Source organism: Acanthopagrus latus, chromosome 9, assembly GCF_904848185.1.
Source record: "Acanthopagrus latus isolate v.2019 chromosome 9, fAcaLat1.1, whole genome shotgun sequence".
NCBI lineage: Eukaryota > Metazoa > Chordata > Actinopteri > Spariformes > Sparidae > Acanthopagrus > Acanthopagrus latus.
Window position 1 is genome coordinate 6,386,684 of NC_051047.1, and position 20,327 is coordinate 6,407,010.

General features: G+C 41.7%; 1 protein-coding gene across 7 annotated transcripts in view; it reads right to left on the minus strand.

The window, feature by feature from the left end:
• Nucleotides 1–20,327, minus strand: part of LOC119025450 (mitogen-activated protein kinase kinase kinase kinase 4-like) — a 99,798-nt gene that overhangs the window by 37,471 nt on the left and 42,000 nt on the right. For all 7 annotated transcript variants that reach the window (XM_037109009.1, XM_037109006.1, XM_037109010.1 and 4 more), the window contains exons 3-6: nucleotides 16,654–16,710; nucleotides 3,070–3,195; nucleotides 827–937; nucleotides 571–661 (exon numbers count right to left, since the gene is read on the minus strand). In XM_037109009.1, the coding sequence (XP_036964904.1) occupies nucleotides 571–661; nucleotides 827–937; nucleotides 3,070–3,195; nucleotides 16,654–16,710 (385 nt within the window). The remainder of the gene's footprint in view (nucleotides 1–570; nucleotides 662–826; nucleotides 938–3,069; nucleotides 3,196–16,653; nucleotides 16,711–20,327) is intronic.

Genomic DNA, 20,327 nt, shown 5'->3' on the forward strand with positions numbered 1-20,327 from the left:
TAGTGCTGGTTTCTACCTGCCAGCTGGTGCACCTGTCTCAAATCACTTTTAGGTGTGTTGACTCACTGACAGACAGGCGGGAAGAGACGCGATGACATACACGCTTCCAACTAGTTAGCTGTTTTTTGGTTGTTTTATTTGAGAGATATCAATTATTGTATACAGATTTTCAACAAAGCTCTTTTTGTGCATCGATGAATGGACAGATTGTGTAGAAATACATTTATGTCTGTACTAAAGAGCTCTGTTGTGGCTCTGTTGCAATTTGCAATGTGATAATTGAAAAAAATCTACAGTTATTTTCCAGTTAAATCCAGTGGATTTAAAACTCTGATAACAAATGTTTCATTACTGTGTGAGACAGGCCCACGACTGTGCAATCACGTGAAACACTATAGAACAGCACTGGTGATGAACAAGCTCCAGTTGGCACTCGCATGGTGCTGACTCAAATCTGGTGCTGCAGTATTTTTTCAGCGCAGTCGTCCAAACCTCAGTGCCGGCTGTGCTCTCAGTCTGGTCCAGTCTGGTGTCACAATTCAATTCAATTAAAAAAAAAGACACACATACCCAGTTTGACTTCAGCGTTTTCAGTCAGCAGCACGTTCTGTCCCTTGATGTCACGATGGATGACGTGATGAGCGTGCAGGTGAGCTAATCCCTGCAGACAGGAAAAAAAATTAAGTGTGTTGTCTAGTAATCTTTGCAATCACAGACGCAAGATACATTCTCATTAACTGAAAATACATATTTGAGTTTCCTACAATATATATTTGACTATGAACAGTAAACAATGGTCATGATATTGCCGTGAAAGAGGACTGACCCTGAGGATCTCTCGGGAGATGTAGGCGATCCAGTCCTCCTTCAGTGTGTTGCCCTTGGTGTTCTTCACCAGATCTGTGATGGACCCGGCGCCACAGAACTCCATCACCAGCTGGAGGAGAGAGAAGGAGGTACTGAGAAGACTGTGGATGTTTACACACAATTTTGGGGCCCATGCTGTTGGACCTTACATCACACACACACGCACGCGCGCACGCACGCGCGCACACACACACACACACACACACACACACACACACACACACACACACACACACACACACACACACACACACACACACACACACTCTTTCACAGAGACAATCTGCAAAAGCTGCCATTTGCAGCATTTTAACATCTATAACCCATAAACACATTAATTTTTTAGTATAACTGCCTTCACAAACAAGTCAATGACTGTCAGCCTCTATTATTATCTTTGTGTTTTCCATCTTTTCGAGTCCTTCTCTCGGTCAGAAATGTTAGTAACTTGTGACAGCACATCACAGGATGAGTAAAAGGCTGATGGAATACTCACTTCCTACATTTCTACCCTGTGTAGATTCTAAGATGGGGGACTGGAAGCAATGGGCTGATGGGTAATGTGGTCTTGGTATGACGAAACGTGAGCATAAACAAACAACTATTGTGCGATACTCACATAAAGCACCTCTACCAGCTGCAGTGTATGGACTTTGATACTGTATGTCTCTTCACTCTGATGTTACATCCCCATCACTGTGTTCCATTAATACCCATAAGCATCTCTCGACAAATTAGTAACTGTAAAATCGATTTCCGATTCATATCGGTGAACTGTTACACCCCTAATAAATAGCTACTGAGGATGATTAAAGTCAATATGATATCAGTGAGGATATGATGACTCAGAGTTTACAAGCCTGTAACTCCACTCCAGTTAGTTAGAACTGAAGAAGCCTCTTGGATGAGAGCTGAAATGTCTTCAGACACTGAAACGCAGCCAGTTTCCTACAATACGGCACTCAGAATGACTGAATAAGATATATCATCACTACTCATATTCCTCTTACTGTCAGTAAACAGTAACACTGCAGTAGGCGTTTCTAACAGAGGGAAACCATTTTGAGGTGGACAAAATGGTGCCACCAAAGAGTTTATACTCACAAGAATAATAAAAACATTTAGATTGTAAACATTGGCGAGTGGTCATTACATCATCAACAGAACAATCTGCAGTGAGCTGCTGAATAATCGCATCTAACATGTTGACTTGAGGATCAACACTTCACCAACGCACAGCCTTCCCTCCTTCAGTAGAAATCTCTGGTGATTCTCGATGCAGATTATGAGTATCAAGAGGATGGCATGTATACTCTGTCGCTCTTTCACAGACTTTAACATCAGGAGGTGAGGCCGCAGCAGTGGGGCTGTGTGAGCTTGTTCAGGCAGCTGTGACAACAAATACAGGCCGTGTTGTAGGGAAGGAGCGAGATCTCTCCTCTCCAGGAACAGCAGAGCTGCAGGGTCATAAAACGAGGTAATCCTGCCTTCAGCACACCGAGCAGTAATAAATCTTCCAGCCGATGTTGTTTTTCTCTGATTAACTCCCTCCCTTTTGTTTCTCATTTTTGCTTCATTTGTTGGACTCATTTCCTCTGCACCGTCTTGTTTGTCTTTTTTGATTTGTCGTCTTTTTGTTTGGCTCTCTCCTCTCCTGTCTCATGGGCCTGTAGGGACTTTAATGCTGGGGGAAAATATGTTGTGTTAACAGTTACTGTTTGCAAGCAATAACGTGTGAGAACAGAGCACAGAAACTATATACAAACCCAATATAACCACATCAACCTGGACTCTCTGTAGAACAGTTTGTGAAGTGCTGATCTGTAAGAATCTCTCCAGTCTGTCAACACTGCTGACAGTCTAGAGACTACAGATAACATGTAGGGTTTGATTCATACACTGATTTGTTCTTATTGGTTTTTTTTTTTTATAATCTACAAATATGTTCTTTATAGTGTAAATATCCAAACATCAATTCCAGCATAACTAATCTAGAATGGTCAGCTGCCCCCATTATTATGTAAATGTTTATATTTGGCTTCTTTTTCTGTCTTCTTAGGGTCACTGAAATATTAGAAATCTAGAGGTTGTGACTGGTCAGGACCTTACGATTGCCATGTTAAAGTTGGTCATTTTCTGTATTTGTAGAAAATCTCTTACAGAAGCAGTTCAACCACAAACGAAAATTCAGTCACTCCTTACCCATAGCTGGTCATCATGGCCCGGGGGACTTTTCTTGATGAAGGCTCCGTAGTAGGTGGCTATGTTTCTGTGGTGGGAGTACTTCTTCAGCATGTTGATTTCCAGCTTAATTTCCTCCTCTTCATCCTTTCAGAGGGTGAGAGAGAGAAGAGACCCATCAGTGTGGAGTTAACACATTCTCATTGCCTGGGAGATGGCGAGGAAGTAATTACATCAACTAATGGACCAAAACAAACAATATTGGTCAATTTTCTTCTGTTCAGGTTGTTACAGCTGAATAGAAAATCAGCACCAAGACAATCTGACATGTGAACAACTGTTCATCTGCAAAAACACTGATTCTGATAATCTCTGTTTGTATGATCAGCCAGGTTGATAATCAGTCATCTTATGGCATGCAATATATCCATACACGTAACACACTTCTGATACTTTATTAACACATTTACAATCACTTTTGGCCACTGTTCACAACATTGCTATCGTTAAGAGGCAAATTCAATCAAGTACCTGCATTGGACATATTCAAATGCACAACAGTAAGATGTTTTATTTGAGTGTATGTTCTTACAGGCACTCAGAGCATAGTAGTAAAAAAAAAAAAAAACACCTTCTAAAATGTGGTGATTTTCTCTTTTTCAAATTGCAGATTCATGGTGGTTCTTAGACTTTTAGTTGAACAAAACAGCAATCTGAAGGGGTCACACCAGCCTCCAACAAACTGTGATCATAGAGAAATTCAGCTGTGTCAGCTCTTCTGATAATCAATTAATCATTCCTGTCATCTTTCAAGCAAAATTGTCAAACATTTGCTGGTTCCAGCCTCTTAGATGTGAGGATTTATGAATTCGTGAAATCTGCAGTTTTGATAAAAATACTTGGTTGCAGGCTTAACGCTTTTTACAGCATCACCTTTTGCTGTGTTGTTGCCCAGGACAGCCACAGTCTTTACAGCTGGATTTCAGAGCAGCTCAATAGAAAGTGTGGAATATCCTGCAAGCGTTTGAAATAGTAAACCTATTAGAAAACACATTTTCCCCTAATATTTACATTTTTCCACTGTGCGTTAGAAGAGCCAGCCAATGATTTTCACCCTCCCTCTGTAAGAGGTTTAAAGCCTTGGCCCTCCTCCCAGTGGAACACTTTGAGTCATAAGGCAGTAAAGAAGAAAAACACGTAAAAATAAAAGCAGGTTGTGACGTTAGTAGTAAAAATCAAACTCAGAGTTTCAGCTACCACAGCTTCAACTCTGGAACTTTTCTCTTGAGCTGTTATCACTCCACCTGTGAAAGACATCCCGAAGAGCCAAGCAAGGAAACAAACAACATCCACAGAAGTCCAATAAACTGATATCGCTCGGCACAGACATGCAGATACAGCCCAACGTGATAACAGAGCCGAACAACCTAGCAGCTCTCCCTCGCACTCAGGATATTACAGTACAGACTCACACTCACATACGGATACATAACAGGATCAAGCGATTATTTCTCAATCATTGCAGCTTCACTGAGGCCGGTGACATTTATTTGCGAGCGACTTGCATCAGCCGAGCCCGTGCGTCTGATCCCAGAGGCCAACAGGGGCCGACATGACGTGACATTTTCACTGTTATTACAGCCGGTCGATAAGCAGCAGTGTGACAGCCGTGGACTCGAGTGCTGCAGCATCCATGTATGTCCACAAAGGAAAAGCTCTGAGGTACTGAAAGGTAAACTGTGTGGATGTTCATGCTGAAACTAGATAAATAGGCTGTTAATTCACACTTGCTCTGCTGCTGTTGCACTTTGGCTCAACTTAAAAACATTTTGGTGCATTATCATTGGAGATGACAATGACTTATCCAGAAATAACCTAAAAAAAGATTAGACTATACTAAGAGGGGGTTAGCATGCTAATATTTGCTATTCAGCACTAAACCCAAAGTTGGGGCTGAAGTATTGGACAAATCAAAATGTCAATTTTGGTGCTAAAAGGAAAAGTCAGACGATGATTGTAGTGATGCCAGTTTATCCGGAGAGGGACAGGCATGTCTGAACCAAAATTCATGTCAAGTCTTCAAAGAAAAATTTCATTCAAAATCACGACAGTCATCCTCCCACAGCACTGGAGAAAAAGTGGTAATTAAAGTCAGTAGGATCCATTACCTGAGAGGGCAGGGACGCACCATATTTGATCTGTGTCCATATCTTTCATTCCAATATTTTCCAACTAATTTTAGCTGATTGCCGATGTCAATATACGTTACGTTACTGTTGTCCACCTAAATGCAGAGAATATTAAGTCTTTCCTGTACTGGAGTTAACATATGACGATGCCTGCTCTTATCCTGATGGTCCACTGGCAGATACAGACTTACAATACTTGCACTTAAATATACATATTCACTGGGCAAAATAAGAAGACTACTTAGTCAGCGATTGGTGTTGTGTGCACACAATCATAGTGCTACCTTATTAGTCTGTCATATCAGCAGAAATGCTCATTTCATTCTCATGCAGAAATTATATTTCAGGGTCAGGTTGTGTGGCCTCAAAAGGCTATATTGTGATATACAATATGTATCTCAATATCCTGAAATCTTCTACAGCACTTCATACATGCTTTGGGACATAATCAAATATCACAATATTTTTGACCACATACCTTGATATGGCTTCACATTATGGTAAAAAATCGTAATCTTTTTTTTGGGGGGCAAATATTGTGATTGGGATATGATTCAAGTTTAGTGTGAATGATCCAATCATGGTAATGTGACATTTGATGGGATCTGTACAAAACAGACATGTTTTTTACATCTTAGGAAGAGGATTTGTTTACAGGGACATCTCTGAGGCACACCAATACGTCATTATAGTGCTGTTTGATCACACATATTTAAAAATAATAATAATAATAACAATAATAATAATAAAAAGAAATCTGGACATGCAGCTGGCCATATTGTGATTTTAATAATATTTAGATTAAATGTGAAAACAGGATGAGATTTTTGATAAATAATCATTGGTAATGTGGACATAATGACTGAGTGCGGTATTAGAACAAACTGACTAGTCTGGTAAGTTCTGAAAATGACATCACTTTACTGTAATGAAGGCTTTAAACCAGAAAACGACAACACATTTTGCCAGGAAGATGGTCCTGATGTTTTATGCATTCAGTTACACCCACAGTGTCATATACCCTTCCTCTAACCTCCTCTCTGACATCTACGCTGTCAACAAACAGCACCAGCTGCGGAAACATGCACTGCAGGAGAAAACACGAGGCAGCTGCTGAACTAACGAAGCTCCAAGTGCTGCAGTTTACTAAGCAAATCTTTAGACCAATCACAGGCAGAACTCTGTGCTAAGGAGAATACAAGCCCACTGAAGAGAAGGGGAAATACTCTATCATGCAATGGGACTAAAACAGTTATACATACATATGTATATACACACACACACACACAACTATACTCCTATTTCTACACATTCTTTATTCTTTACATTAATTCATCTAGCATGCGTTGCCCTTGTTCTTCACTGTATAGTCTTGTGTACACTTACAGTGAGGAGAACCAGAGGAGTCAGATCCCTGGTATGTCTACTCAGACGTGGCCAATCAGCCAGTTCTGATTCAGATAGGTCTGAGCTGGTGCTCTTTGAAACCTGCAGAGACACTATCCAACCTTTAATATTATCACTTATCACTGGACTGTGAACATTAGTTTGGCTGTCACAAACACTTTGGTTTTCTTTTTTCTTTTTTTTTTCTTTTAACAGGAAATGATTGGTGTTAAATGTTGGTGCGAACACAAATTAAAACAGGCACGTCTTATCGTGCACTGCAGCTGCAGAGGCCACAGATGTCAGGCAGCCAACGACTCGGCTGACATTTCTGAGTCTGGTCCAGAGCTTAAAGGGTAATTCAGCCAAACTTCAGCATTTAGAGATGAAAGACATCAACTTCCACATGTCTATAAGAGACATCACCTGCAGCTCAGTTTCACTATCTCCGAAATACAGAAAACACTTTGAACCTGATGTTGGTTAACTGACAGCTGAACTAATCCGTGATTATTTTAAAAGCAGCTATTTCTATGCCGTCAGTCACTTGGAGAGTATCTGCAAACACTTCATTTGTTCTTGTTAAGTTCTACCACTAACTGTTTTTGCACTTCAAGCTGTTATCACTGTGAGAAAAGTCAAAATAGTTTTGTCATGAGATGTTCCATAAGGCAACAGGTTTTTCACAGGGACACATCCAAACCTTTGTCAGCTATAGCAAAGTTATTTCTTTTCTTTTCATCTGCACGGGCTGTTTAAAGAGTTCAAACTGAGTTTTTGCTGTCCGTAAAGATGACGGGGTCAGTCGGTCAATCTGCCTGTCAGCCAATCCCTTGAGTCACAGTCAGTCAGCCAGCCAGTTGGTTACTGCTTCAGCCGTGCAGCCAGTTATTTAGCCAGGCAGCTATCCAACCAGTGAGTCACGAAGCCAGCAAACCAGACTGTGCTGGCCAGCAAATCCGTCTGTTAATCCACTCATCAGCAGCGGACCATCAGTCACCAAGAAGTCAACCAGCCGGTTACCCAGCAGGTGAGCCAGCCAACCAGTCAGCCGGTCAGTTACATATGTAATAATATAGTTCTGTGGAAATAAAAGCAGGACTGTAGAGAATATTTGAAAATATACAGAATGTCTACACACAGACGAGCAGCACCTTTTATGGTCAACAAAACATCCCATCGCCCACAAACTGTCAGTCATGTGAGTGTTTTCGGAACGAGTGAGCATAATTACAGATGCTGAGGACCGACTGGATGAGGAGGAACACAGCAGGAACGTTCCTCCACATTATTCAACATGAAGTTTAAAGAGGGAAAGAAAGCAATAGCCTTGATTGACAAACCATAAGGATGCTTCCATTCCTTCATGTTCAGGGCAGCAGATGGTCATGCCCTGCAATAACACAGGGTACTGTGTACTGCCAGACACAAAACTGATGTCATCAATCACAAATAACAAGAGTGAAAAAAAAATATCTTGGATGGGGTTAACACTGGATTGGAAATCTAAGAAAAAAGAGAAAGAAAAAAGAAATGGGCCAGGAGGCGCTGAAGCACAGTGATGTCCAGAAGAAAAGGGAAGGAGTAAATTCATTTGCCTCTTCTATCAATATGGTGACAGTAACTCTGCTTACTGATTGCAAAATGTGTCTTTTTTGATGATTTTGAATGAGCAAACTAAGTCAGAAATCTCATTAAAAGGGTAGTTTCCCTCAAAATCAGAATTACATATTGTTCCTCTTACCTGTAGTCAGATTTATCTATCTAGATTGTTTTGGTGTGAGTTGTCGAGTTTTGGAGATGTCTGCCTTGGAGAAGTCTCTTTCCAGAAATCGTGGCCTAGTTACTCACGATAATCCACAGACCTTGTTGTGAGCACGTTCCTAAACTATTTTCTGTAGGTTTTTGTTTTGTTACAGCTCAGCCTATGCGGAGGTCATTAATGTTTACATCCCATGCATGAACCCCTCCTCCATGAGCAGGTGCTCGCTTCTTTCTGTGCAATGATAGCTTGGTAGAAAGAGAATGGTTCTTCCACAAGGTCTGGGGGGCTATTTTGAGTAGTCGGGCAATGATGTCTGGAAAGAGACATTGCTGTTGAGTTCTTCACATGTATGATTTTAGCAGTTTGAGCACCACGGTGCCATCAAGTTCCATTATATATTGGAGAGAAGACAGACAGCAGATATCTCCAAAACAAACACAATTGAGTTGGATGAATAAGAGGAAAAATATGTAATTTTGCTTTGGGGGTGGACTGTCCCTTTAAAGTGCCAGAAGAACAGTCAAAGAGATTCAGTATATGATGATTAAAAGCAGAGAAAAGCAGCAAATGCTGACATTTGAGAAGCTGGGACCATAAATTATTGTGCATTAAATAAAAGGCTTAAACCATCGTTCGTCAAAATTAGTACTGACTAATGATCAAATTGTTTCAGCACGAGAAACTGACCCAGCAGTTGATGCCAGTGTCAGTTTTCTGTGCTGAGCTCCACCAGTCGTCAGAAAGCATCATTTAAATTCAGCAGAGACGATGCAGGAACACACAGACCAATGTGTGTGTGTCTGTGTGTGATGGATGGAGGAGAGGCGGGCAGAAAATGACCTGGATGTCAGGATACAGCTGCTTGGACAGGGAGACAGTGACATCATCTCTCTCTCTCTCTCTCTCTCTCTCTCTCCTGTGTCCCTCTTTCTTTCCATCTTGTTTGTACACTGTCCATTTTTTTCTGACGCTCAAGATCTCCATCGCTCTCGTCCTCGCAGCATCACTTTCCATTACCGCCTCCTATAACGACTTCAGTCCCATGTTGATGTATATCCCATCATTACCATCCCTCACCTCTCTCTCTCTCCTTCACTCTCTCTTTGTCTCTCTTTCCCTGAACTTTGTATCCACAGCCGTTCGTTCAAAACAAGGCGTGCTGAAGCTACTCATTATCATTCCTTGGCATGAAATGGTGGGGAGACTCGGTGGCGGCCATATTGCTGCTAAAGTATTACAGCACACAAAGTGAGCAGAGCAAACAGAACCACGACCCCAGGGGAGCGGGCAGCCACAAAATGGAAGCATAATGGAAAATGGAAGCTGAGGAGGAGGGAGATATTGGCTTCCACAAAGGCCAAGAGAGGTCGACACGTCTTTAACAGGCAACCAGCAACCTGAGGGGCGGGAAGTGTTTCACGGATTATATCCAACCCTCTCTGCGTTCATACCATATTCCAGGAAGTTTATCACTGCTGTCAAGTTGATTGTATTATTGTGAATCTCATCTCTCAACACAAGAGAAACTCAGAGACTACACATTATACCAGTTTGAATTCAATTGTTGAGATTGCATTTATTGGTTAGGCAGAGGACACTTCTGCTGTTTTGGAGGTTCAAAAATGTCACATTCATCCCAATATCAAGTGAGTGTCTTTCATTTGAAAGAAGCGTTCCAATTACTCCCCACCACCTCACAGCAGGTAATCAAAATGATCCTCCCAGTAGTTTTGTGAAAAAGGTCAGAGGCCTTATTTATAAAAATGATCTCAGAATAATTCATAAACTTAACCTTAACCTTAAGATCACTGCCAACAGTTCACTTGTGTTGAATGCATAAAAGGTGACCAGCTAGGTGCTGTCATTACTTTAAAAAGAGGAGCTGACTGTGGGGATGCAGACTCAAAGCAGAGATACAGGGAACAGAAACAGCCAGTGTTCAAATGTATCTGCATTTGTTTTCACCATGGTTGGGCAGTTTTTTTTTTGTTTTTTGTTTTTTTGGACGTACCAATTTCACACTTTCAACAACTTCCCACTTTTCCCTCTCGCACCTTCTGAATGGACGGGGAGCAGTGGGAGAGGGTGGGAGGTGAGAGAGACATTTGACTTTGCTCTGAAGTGTTTCAAGTGCCGAATTCACAGAGAGAGAAATAGCGAGCGAGAAAGTATGACAAGAAAATCCAATCCCCGGAGGAACACAGAGGTAGAGATAAAGATGCTTGCTGTGGAGTTTCTTTGCTAATCAAGATCGATTTCCTCCTATTGAATCCCGCTGGATTACATCAAGTCAACAGCAGCAGTGAGAGGCTCTGAACGCAGAGCTGCTGCAGTGCTCTCTCTCTACATTTCTCATCCTTTTTTTTTTTTTTTTAATTCTGCATTTTCCCATCAGGGAGGAGGATGACTTCATTCTTTGTCTACTATCTTACTGTCTCGTTCGTTCCCCACAGAAAACAGAGGCGGCGACTGGAAGAAAGATGGCGAAGGATAGAAACGAGGGGAATGCAGCACAAACAAGGTGTATGCAGAGAAAAGGAATAGGAGGGAGAAATACAGGCTGAAATCTGGATGGATGGACAAAAGAGAAGAAAGGTGGCAAATGGATGCGAGTGAAGGAGGTGAGGAGACGAGCTGGCGAGCAGCGGCGGCCCCTCCCAGACTCCCCGCTGCACTTCAGATGAACCTTCTCAACGAGGGAGAGGGAATTTCTTTTCCTTATCTGAGCTAACTCCCTCTCCTCCTCTCATGTCTCATGTTTCACTCGCTCAGTTACAGCCCCCCCATCTTCTTCTCTTACCACCCTGACACACAGAATAAACTGTATATGCCTGCCATCACATCACAGAAACAATGCTATTTCTGGTGTAGTCTTGTAGGAGAGTACACACACAGTGCGAGCAGGACCGTTCAGTCAGCTCACAGTCACAAATACCACCAAAAAAGAGATGTTGTGCATTGACAAGGTAGAATAACATCATGGGTGAGTCGAGTGTTTGGCTACATAAGGAAAAAACTGACTGCTGGTGTACAGCATACCGTGAACTCAGCTACACTCGCCTGCAAAACCACTGGTACGTTGAAACTAGGTTTCTTTATATTGTACCTGTGCTTGCTCTCTAGTTAGGTGCAGGCACATCAGTCACTTGGCCAGAGTTAGGAATGGGTCCAATCGGCTCTTGCGTCAAATGACTCTGCAGTAGTCATGCACGTTTATCGGCTCAAGCTCTGATCGGCTGCGATGGAAACACAACAACCGGATGAACGCGGCAATTACTCTTTTTCAGGTGAGGTGTTGTGACGCACATTTACGTTTTTTGTCTTCCCATCTGCCTCTGTTCAAGCAGCACTTGAACATCATTCAGTCGGTTTGAAAGACAGGCTGAGGTTAAAAGCTAACTGTAGGTCAGAGAGGCAAAAACAAAAGCATCATGCTGCCTGCCCAGCAAAATATCTGATTGGTGGATTCAAGCACATATTAGCGTAACACTGCACTAATCGTACTTACCAGTAAAACTAATTCTAACAACAATGAAGCTGGCGGTCAGAAAAATCAGAACTCTACTATGAAGGAATTCTTGTGTTAACAAACTACTGAATTAATGATATCATGAGGTGGCTATATCCATATTTAGAGATGCGAAAACAGCGGTGGTAAAATGCATTATTTCACTCCCCATCCTCTCTCTCTTCTTCTAAGTGTCCGTCTTCCTCCCTCCTCAGCCTCTCTCTCCCACTCCGTATATGGAACAGGAAGTGGTATGTGGGTCAGAGCGCATATGCCGAGATGTGCACAGGGAGCAGAGTGGACACACACACACACACACACACACACACACACACACACACACACACACACACACAGAGGAAAGGAGACATATAACTGTGTTGTTTTGCATCTGAAACACGTGAATGTATGAAGGCTCCCGTGGTTCCCCAACATCTCTCACACACACACACACACACACACACACACACACACACACACACACACACACACACACACACACACACACACACACACACACACACACACACACACACACACACACAGATAGATGTTAGATGGGGTCAGTGTGCACGTGAAAATCTCAAGCTTTCCAATGCAAACAACTTCCTCCACTCAACTGTCGTTCCTGGCAAGTGTCCAGACAAACTCAGAGTGTTTACTTTAGAAAACGGCGGAACCGTGTGGAAAAGGACCACTGTAAACATTTCAGAGAGCTAAAAAAAAAAAAAAAAAATGAAACGCCTGTCCTGAATATCCCCCACATGTGTATTTCTCTTCAGTCATTCAGCTCGTATGAATACATAAACATATTCCCATCACACGCCCCTGATCCTGCTTCATGTCCTCTCTTCACTCTCCACAGTTGGAAATGGAGATCGGTGCCTGCGGGACACAGTAAACTCAGACCGCCTTTTTCAATATTTTACCGTGGACAGGATTTCTTAAGGCAACTTCAAAACTGAGTCTGGTTACCTGCCACGCTGGCAGCTCAAGCACACTAATTAATCATCACAGAGGGTACAGCAATAACTACGACTACTGTGTGTCTTTAAGACTGAGCTCGACTTTTCTGTAGGATATTCAGTGAAGGTGGGAAAGCCTTTTTAAAGGTGTAATATCATTTCTGCATTATAAAGTCAGAACGAAACAACCAAACCTTGGTTCTAATGTGTTGTTATTGTGTAATTGTGACTAAAGTTAACATGAATAAAACGTTAAAACATTACCATGTCTGAAAAATCATTTGTGCCTGAGTCATATCAGACAGATTATCATCAGCAGAGGTGATTGTTTATTAATGAAAACAACAACAACTCCCAGGATCCCACGCTGCTTACATATTTTGCTTTGATTGACAGACCCACAACAACTAGCAGCAAAAAATGACGTGTGTGAAAATGGCTGTAATCCATATTTTAAACTGTTGTTGTTGTTGTTATGGATCACATGACTTCTTGTATCTCCTAATAAAAACAACACTAACAGTTGTCACCAGCTGCTGCTGCTTCCTTGGAGCTTTTCACGGTTACAGCTCATTGTTCTGGTTTAATACCTTCCGCCACTTTACTCTTTTGGTTCACTCCCTCTCTTCTCAAGGCTGCATTTTCAGCTATCTCTACCTGCCAGCACCAAACAACAGACATCGGGAATGTATGAACCTTGCAGAGAGTAAAAGCTAAATATTTCCTGCAGAACTTCAGATAGTGGAGTCTCGAAACATGGCTGCTGAATGTGAAAATAAGCAACAGATTGCTTTCAAGTCTGTTATATTAACCTAAAAAAAGAGGATGATTATAGGATTGATTGATTTAAGGTCAATTTTTCATTCACAGCTTGTATCCTCTGCTTCCAATGGGCGACCAGTTGTGTTACTGGGGGTTAAACAAGTATTTAGACAAGCCTCACTGAAATCCAAATTCAACATAAATGGTTCAAATGCCTAAGGTTTTTAATAATAATGATTGACTACCGGCCCTGGCCAATTATAAGGGCCAATTTTTAGCATTTTCAAATTATCTGTCCCAAATTTTCAGTCTCACTGATTTCTAATAATTGGTACTGGCCCTGAAAAAGCCAAATTGGTCGACCCCTAATATCGAGAATAGTCACTCTGGGCTTTTCGACAGGCCAAACTGTCTTTATCCGTCCATTCCTCTACCAAAGGTACCAAGTATTAAAGGTTTATAATGGATTGATGTCCCTGACAGACTCAAACTGCTGAGGTCATTCTTTCCTTTTGGGGTGTGTCACACTGTAGCCACAGGAAAACCAAGAGGGGTGTGAAAAAGGGCAGAAGACTGCAGAGGCGGCAAATATCCAATTGTCTAAATAAAAAATGCTGCCTGGGGAAGAATCAAAGTTCAAAATATGCTGTCAAAATATGCTGTCAAAATGTGCGATGAATCCTCTTTTATTGTTTATTTTTTATTGGTTGTTTTTAGAAGTGGCTCCATTAGTCTCAGTAGAAAAAAACACTTGGGTGGTTTTCTTCTGGTGGGTTAAGCTTCAAGACTGCAGCATCCCACTCTGCTGTAGTACTGTCACTGCATTTAGAAAAAAAGTGCAAATTTCATGCTTCTAATCAGTAATTATTACAATATCAAAGGAATGCAACTGGATTACTTTATATTACTTTTGGAATACCTCGATATCAATTTGGTCACAAGCTTGCTTCTCTAAACTTTATATGTTAATACATTTAAGTATCATTCTAACAATGGTAGTTCTACTTGATATATATATATATATATATGAGTGATATTTTAGTAATGTAACTGTACTCCTACTCTGTACTCTGAACACTCCAAAACACCTGTTTGGAACACTTTGTTAAACTGTTTGTTTGGAAACAATTGCACTCTGATTTTATTGGCCTTTTTACACAGCAACACAACACTTTTGGATTTGGGGGGGGGACTGCTGTAGTAATATACAAGTAAATTCTATTATAATCTTATTGTCAATATTTACAACTATTCCTTTGAAGACAATAAAACTTCCTCAGGTACATCAGCACCTCCTGCTGGACTGGAGGATTTGCATGTGGAAAACCCAGCATCAGATCTGTAATCTGGCTAACAGAGACACATACATGTAGCTAGGTGTCCATCTTGGCTTTGTCCAGACGTTAAACACTTGGAATGATCAAGTGTGAATGGGGCCCCAGCATACCTCTTCCTAAAATAGGGACTGCAGGTGAAGTATTAGGGGTTTCAGAGATGCAGCTAAAGTACAGCAGGGTCCTAAATGACAGACAGTACAACCCTCTTCAACAGAATGCTTGACCTAGATTAAAGGATTTAAAGTGACAGCCTTGATGACACACTCATTCCTCTTTAAGGCATCTGGGCAGGAAATGGTCAAGTGACCTCAAACATGTGTTTCTGAATATTTTCCCTTTGTCTCATTTAGATATTTGTTTGACGATGAGTAACGGCAAAGGCAGGAAAAACGCACTCACTACCGCCGCCAGTGACGTAGTGAGAGGAAGTTTTATAAGACTACCAGGATAATTCTCCAAGTATGCAAACAGAGAAACACAGGCTCCAATTACTCAGGCAGAAACAGCCCTCTGGGTCCTTACTCAGCTTTATGGAGCCTGGCAAGTGTGCACCCATGGGCTCCAAAACACGCTGCTGCATACATGCACTCAGACACACACAGCAATCCTCAGTATTTAAGACTATTGGCCAAACCGCCCTCAGGAAATTGAAAATCTGTTGAGCTTCGAACACAAACTCAGCTTTATCTAATGAAGAGAATGCTTTGGGTCAAGAGCCGCGTGATTAGAAGCCTAAAAATGAAGACTATTTCTGGAGAGGAAATGTTGACATGTAGGTGCAGAATGGGAGGGGGAGTCAGAGAGACGCTTTGTTTTGGTGTTAACTGTTGATCCTGTACTGAATGTTGAAAGAATGAATACTGATGCAGGCCGACAGATGCATGAAACTATATTCAGGATGCATTTTTAATACATCTGTTAGTGATATTAGTGTATTAATTTCGCTCTTCAAAGGGGAAATGTTTCAATGAAGCTGCGTAAAACCAACCCGTAAGTTCTCTCCAAAAACTGGGTCAACACGAGAACCGTTTTGCTAGAGAATTAATCGATTCTGATAAAGTGCAGCAGCAGTGAAGCCGTCATGCAGTTAGAAATGAGACACAGCTGACAACAATCAGCGGTTTTCCATCCAGCTGTTCCTGCGCGCATTTTACATTTTTGCATGTTAAAAGAAACATTATGCTTTGGAGGAAAAGTCAGTGTATTTATAGAAACCAAGTGTAGTGCAATGGAAACGAACTTAATAAATCATGACGTAAATTAAGTATTTGACTTGAACATCCACTGATGCTTCTGCTCCACTGAAGAGAGTGAAAATATGACGAAAACCTCGGATCTGTGTGGAGCGATGAGGAGACTGTACCACGTTGTTTTCCACCACTTAAAGTTTGACTGCTGTTCTTCAGTCATTTAAATGCATTCTCATCTATAATGGCATCCAACTGGACAATCAGCATCACTGGCTGTTTATTTCAATCTAGTTCCTGCAGAAAGATAGCTGATTGTTGAGTCTCATCCACAGGTCGTCAAATACTGACTTCGGGTTGGCGTCAGAATTTGACGGCCTGGGGACAACACTTAACAATCAGCTTACTTTCTACAGCAAGTTCCATGTTGTTGCTTAAACATCTGCTCTAAATTTGAATGTTAACCTGACTTATGACAACAAATGCATTGCGTGGCGTTTACTGACCTCGGTGACGTCCATGACTTTGATGGCCGCCAGTTGGCCCGTCTTGACATGTCGACCCTGGAGAGAAAAGCAGAAGAGAGGAAAGATGAGGGAAGGTTGAATGTTGTCCCGACGCAGCGTGCACGACATCATTCATCAGTCTATGTGACTCCTGTTTAACTATGAATGACTCAATCATAGGAGAATTACATCCACGGTCAATGACAATGGTATTTTTTGGTGTTGGGGAAAGAGGCCAAAATGTCACCAATTCACAGCACGATTTGTTGTTAGGAACAAAAAGACTGCAGTTTCATAATGCAAGCAAACACACAAGGTGACTCGGTTGATCATGACAACAGAAAGCACATACATAACAAGTCATTTGCCTCGAGCGTGGGGAAATACAGGCAAAGGTTCAGCATTCCTTTAAAGATAAAGCTGTCACCGGGACTAGGGCAAGGAGTTAAAATTTAACGCCTCTTTTTCAGGCACACTGAAAATTTGAGATTCAAGTTAATGACAATTTGTTTCCCAAAAGCTATAGAAAACAAATGCGTGTATAGTAAGTGAACTGAGACAAGGGTTCAGTAGGCTACATGTGCATAAATACAGCCTGCAGCTGTTCAATATTGTATGCATAACAAAGAAATGTTTCATTCTTTATTCATTTCTGAATAAACAAGACTGAATGTGCGTGGCAGGCTAACTTTGTCTTGGCATGAATGTGGGACTGTAAATAGTCAAAAAAATGTACATGTGGAAGGAGGTAAAAGTTAGTCTTAAATTAGCTAGAAAGAAGCTAAATGCTAACAGGGGATATGTGTTAAGCAGGCTAACTTGTGTGTAGCCATTTTGTTTGGTATAACAATTCCATTCATGAGCTTTGAGACAATAACAACTTAAACAAAGTTAAGAACAGTGCCACAAAGTATTCATTAACCTTGGCAATATCTACGAGCTACAAGCTAACATCAGTTCAGTCTATCAGGAATAAACCACCATTTTGCTATATAGTAATTTATAGTTGTAGGCCTTAAAGTATCTTTTCCTGTTTAAACCCACGCTCAAAAATATCATACCTACAAATGAAGGGAAGATTTGAAAATAAGGCTACAGGCATATTAGCATTAGCTCCTTAGCACTGTGCCACAAAATAGATTTTGAAAATGTCCTGCCAATAAAATACATCTCCACCAAAGCACAGCTATGAATGACAACATTGTGCGCAATTGAGGAAAATGTTTTATAAAAGACAGAAAATAACAACAAGTATTGGCAAAGTCAGACTAGTAAAATGCCCCATTAGCAGAAATCAAAGTGAGACCAAGATTGCAAAATCAGAACACCATCCTCTACAGCACTGACAGTAGATGCTTTGTGCTGAGAGTCAGCGAGAAGCCAACAGACCCACAGTTGTTACAGTCCACTCTCAGGCTTTAGTCAACATCAGTCAGATAGAGCAGCTTAAACAAACTAGCCAGCTACAGTACATCTTTTGAACGCTGCAACAATGCACAGAGAGCTGTTGAAGCCTTTTTTTATATCAGTCCAGGACCTGAGCAGAAGGGTTCAGTTACCTCTCTGAGTTGACAACCAGAGCTCAAATGTTTTCACAGATGGAAAACCAACAGACGCACAAAGCTTGAGTTTGGTGTGAGTGTAGGTCTGTGCAGGCCTTTATGTCTGCATCATGCTGGTTGCCTGTGTCAGTGCATGTGTGTCTGAACTGCCACATGATCAGGTTTCTTTTGTGTGAAATGGGACTGCGACACCTGAGCCACTGGCCCCCCGCTCCTGAATGAGTTGGTGCACTCCACAGTTTGAGTGATGAGGGATTAACCCATTTTGTTTAAGCCAAAGGGAATGTGTGTGTGTGTGTGTGTGTGTGTGTGTGTGTGTGTGTGTGTGTGTGTGTGTGTGTGTGTGTGTGTGTGTGTGTGTGTGTGTGTGTGAGAGAGAGAGAGAGAGCGTGGTTGGAGATGAGGTCAGGGCTGATTCAGAGAGTAAACTGCGAAGATGACAAGGAAGTGCCTGACTGAGGGAACTATGGAGAGGTGGAGGAGGAAAAACAAAATCCAGAGAGAGTGAAACAAGAAAACAATGAAACAAGAAACGAAGTGGTAAAGATGGTGGGAGAGGACACGTTTTCATATTTCTGAAATCCAAAGCTGGCAGTAGTGTGCAAGGGGAGTGAGCAACTACAAAACAAAGAGCAGGTGGGCTGAGGTTATGTCAAACCAAATCAGCTCTGAAAGACAAAGGGAGGAGTGACAGCTGAGGGAGAGGACAAACTGGAGCAGAGGGGAGAGGACGGGAAAGATAAACAGAGCAGTTTCAGTGCGCAGACGGGACTGAAAATAGCTCGGGACATTAACACAGGGCCTCCATGGGAAAGTCATTAAGTCCTTTGTTGAATTTACTGCAGTTCAGCTTTCTGACTACTTAAAGACACAAAAGCTCTTCTCGTTTAATATTTAAGAATGAAAAACTCAAACTGCCACCAATGAGTAGTTTCTACATTAATAATGAAAGGACTATATTGTATAAAGAGGTAGCTGGCACTGATCATCACTGAATTATACTAGAACCAATTCGAAAGTGTTTTGGGGGGGTGGGACATTGAGTGAGACTGCAGAGTGATAACTACAGACAGTGAGAGGTTGCTGCATCAGTAGCATCTTTCAAAATTAGCCCATTTTTGTCATCAGTCAGACAAATACCCACAGATACTGATAATCAGAAAAATGCTACATACTGAGTCTGATAATAAGTCAGTCCTTATATTTCAACCTCTTATAGCTCATTGTTTTGATTTCAAACACATTAAGCACTCTCAGACACCTCATTTTCATTAACTGGCAGCTTTTTTCAGCAAGCCAACCATTTCTCAAGCACCAAAAAATGAAAAAATATATTCTATTCAGCTGCTGACTACCTGAACGTTTTAGTCTCTTGCCGCAGCAATGAAAGGTTAACAAATCTGCGTAGGTTACTAACTTGGACCAAATCCAAAATGAAACCGAAACACACAGCTAGTCAAAGGCCTCAAAAGTCCATTTGTCATTCTTGAACTGTGGAGTGCTAATGGAAATGTAGTGGACAAGTGTGGATGTGGTATCTCTGCTCCTCAGCCACAGCAGACCAACACAGGAGCCATTAAACTCCAGCATCCATCTTACTGTAGCAGCGCTGAGTCATCACTTTCTACTTTCTAACTCACGACGCACTCACGCAGAGGGTATTTCTGACGTACTGATGCACAAAACAAGCACCCAACCTTACCAGCATCACTGAATATTCTCACCACACAATACTTGTGTACCCTGATCTCTGAACTGGATGTGTGTGCGTGTGTGTGTGTGTGTGTGTGTGTGTGTGTGCGTGAGGTAGGGTAACAACATGCTTCAGCTGACTTTGCAGCTGTGTTGAGAAGTGAGACGGGGTTTATGTTTAATCACACACTCGGTGGAATTTTCTCCAGTGTGCAGTGAACTCATGATGTACATCATTTGTCTAGCCTGTTGTGCTAATGTACATGCACACACACATACACAGACTCTTGAGTACCCAGGCTCACACACTACAAACACTACGGAGCTAAGCACTTGACAAGCAATTGACGCTCAAAAAGACAAACACGTCACATTTCCATATCACATTCAGAAGTATTGTCCATTTATCCTCGTGAAGCA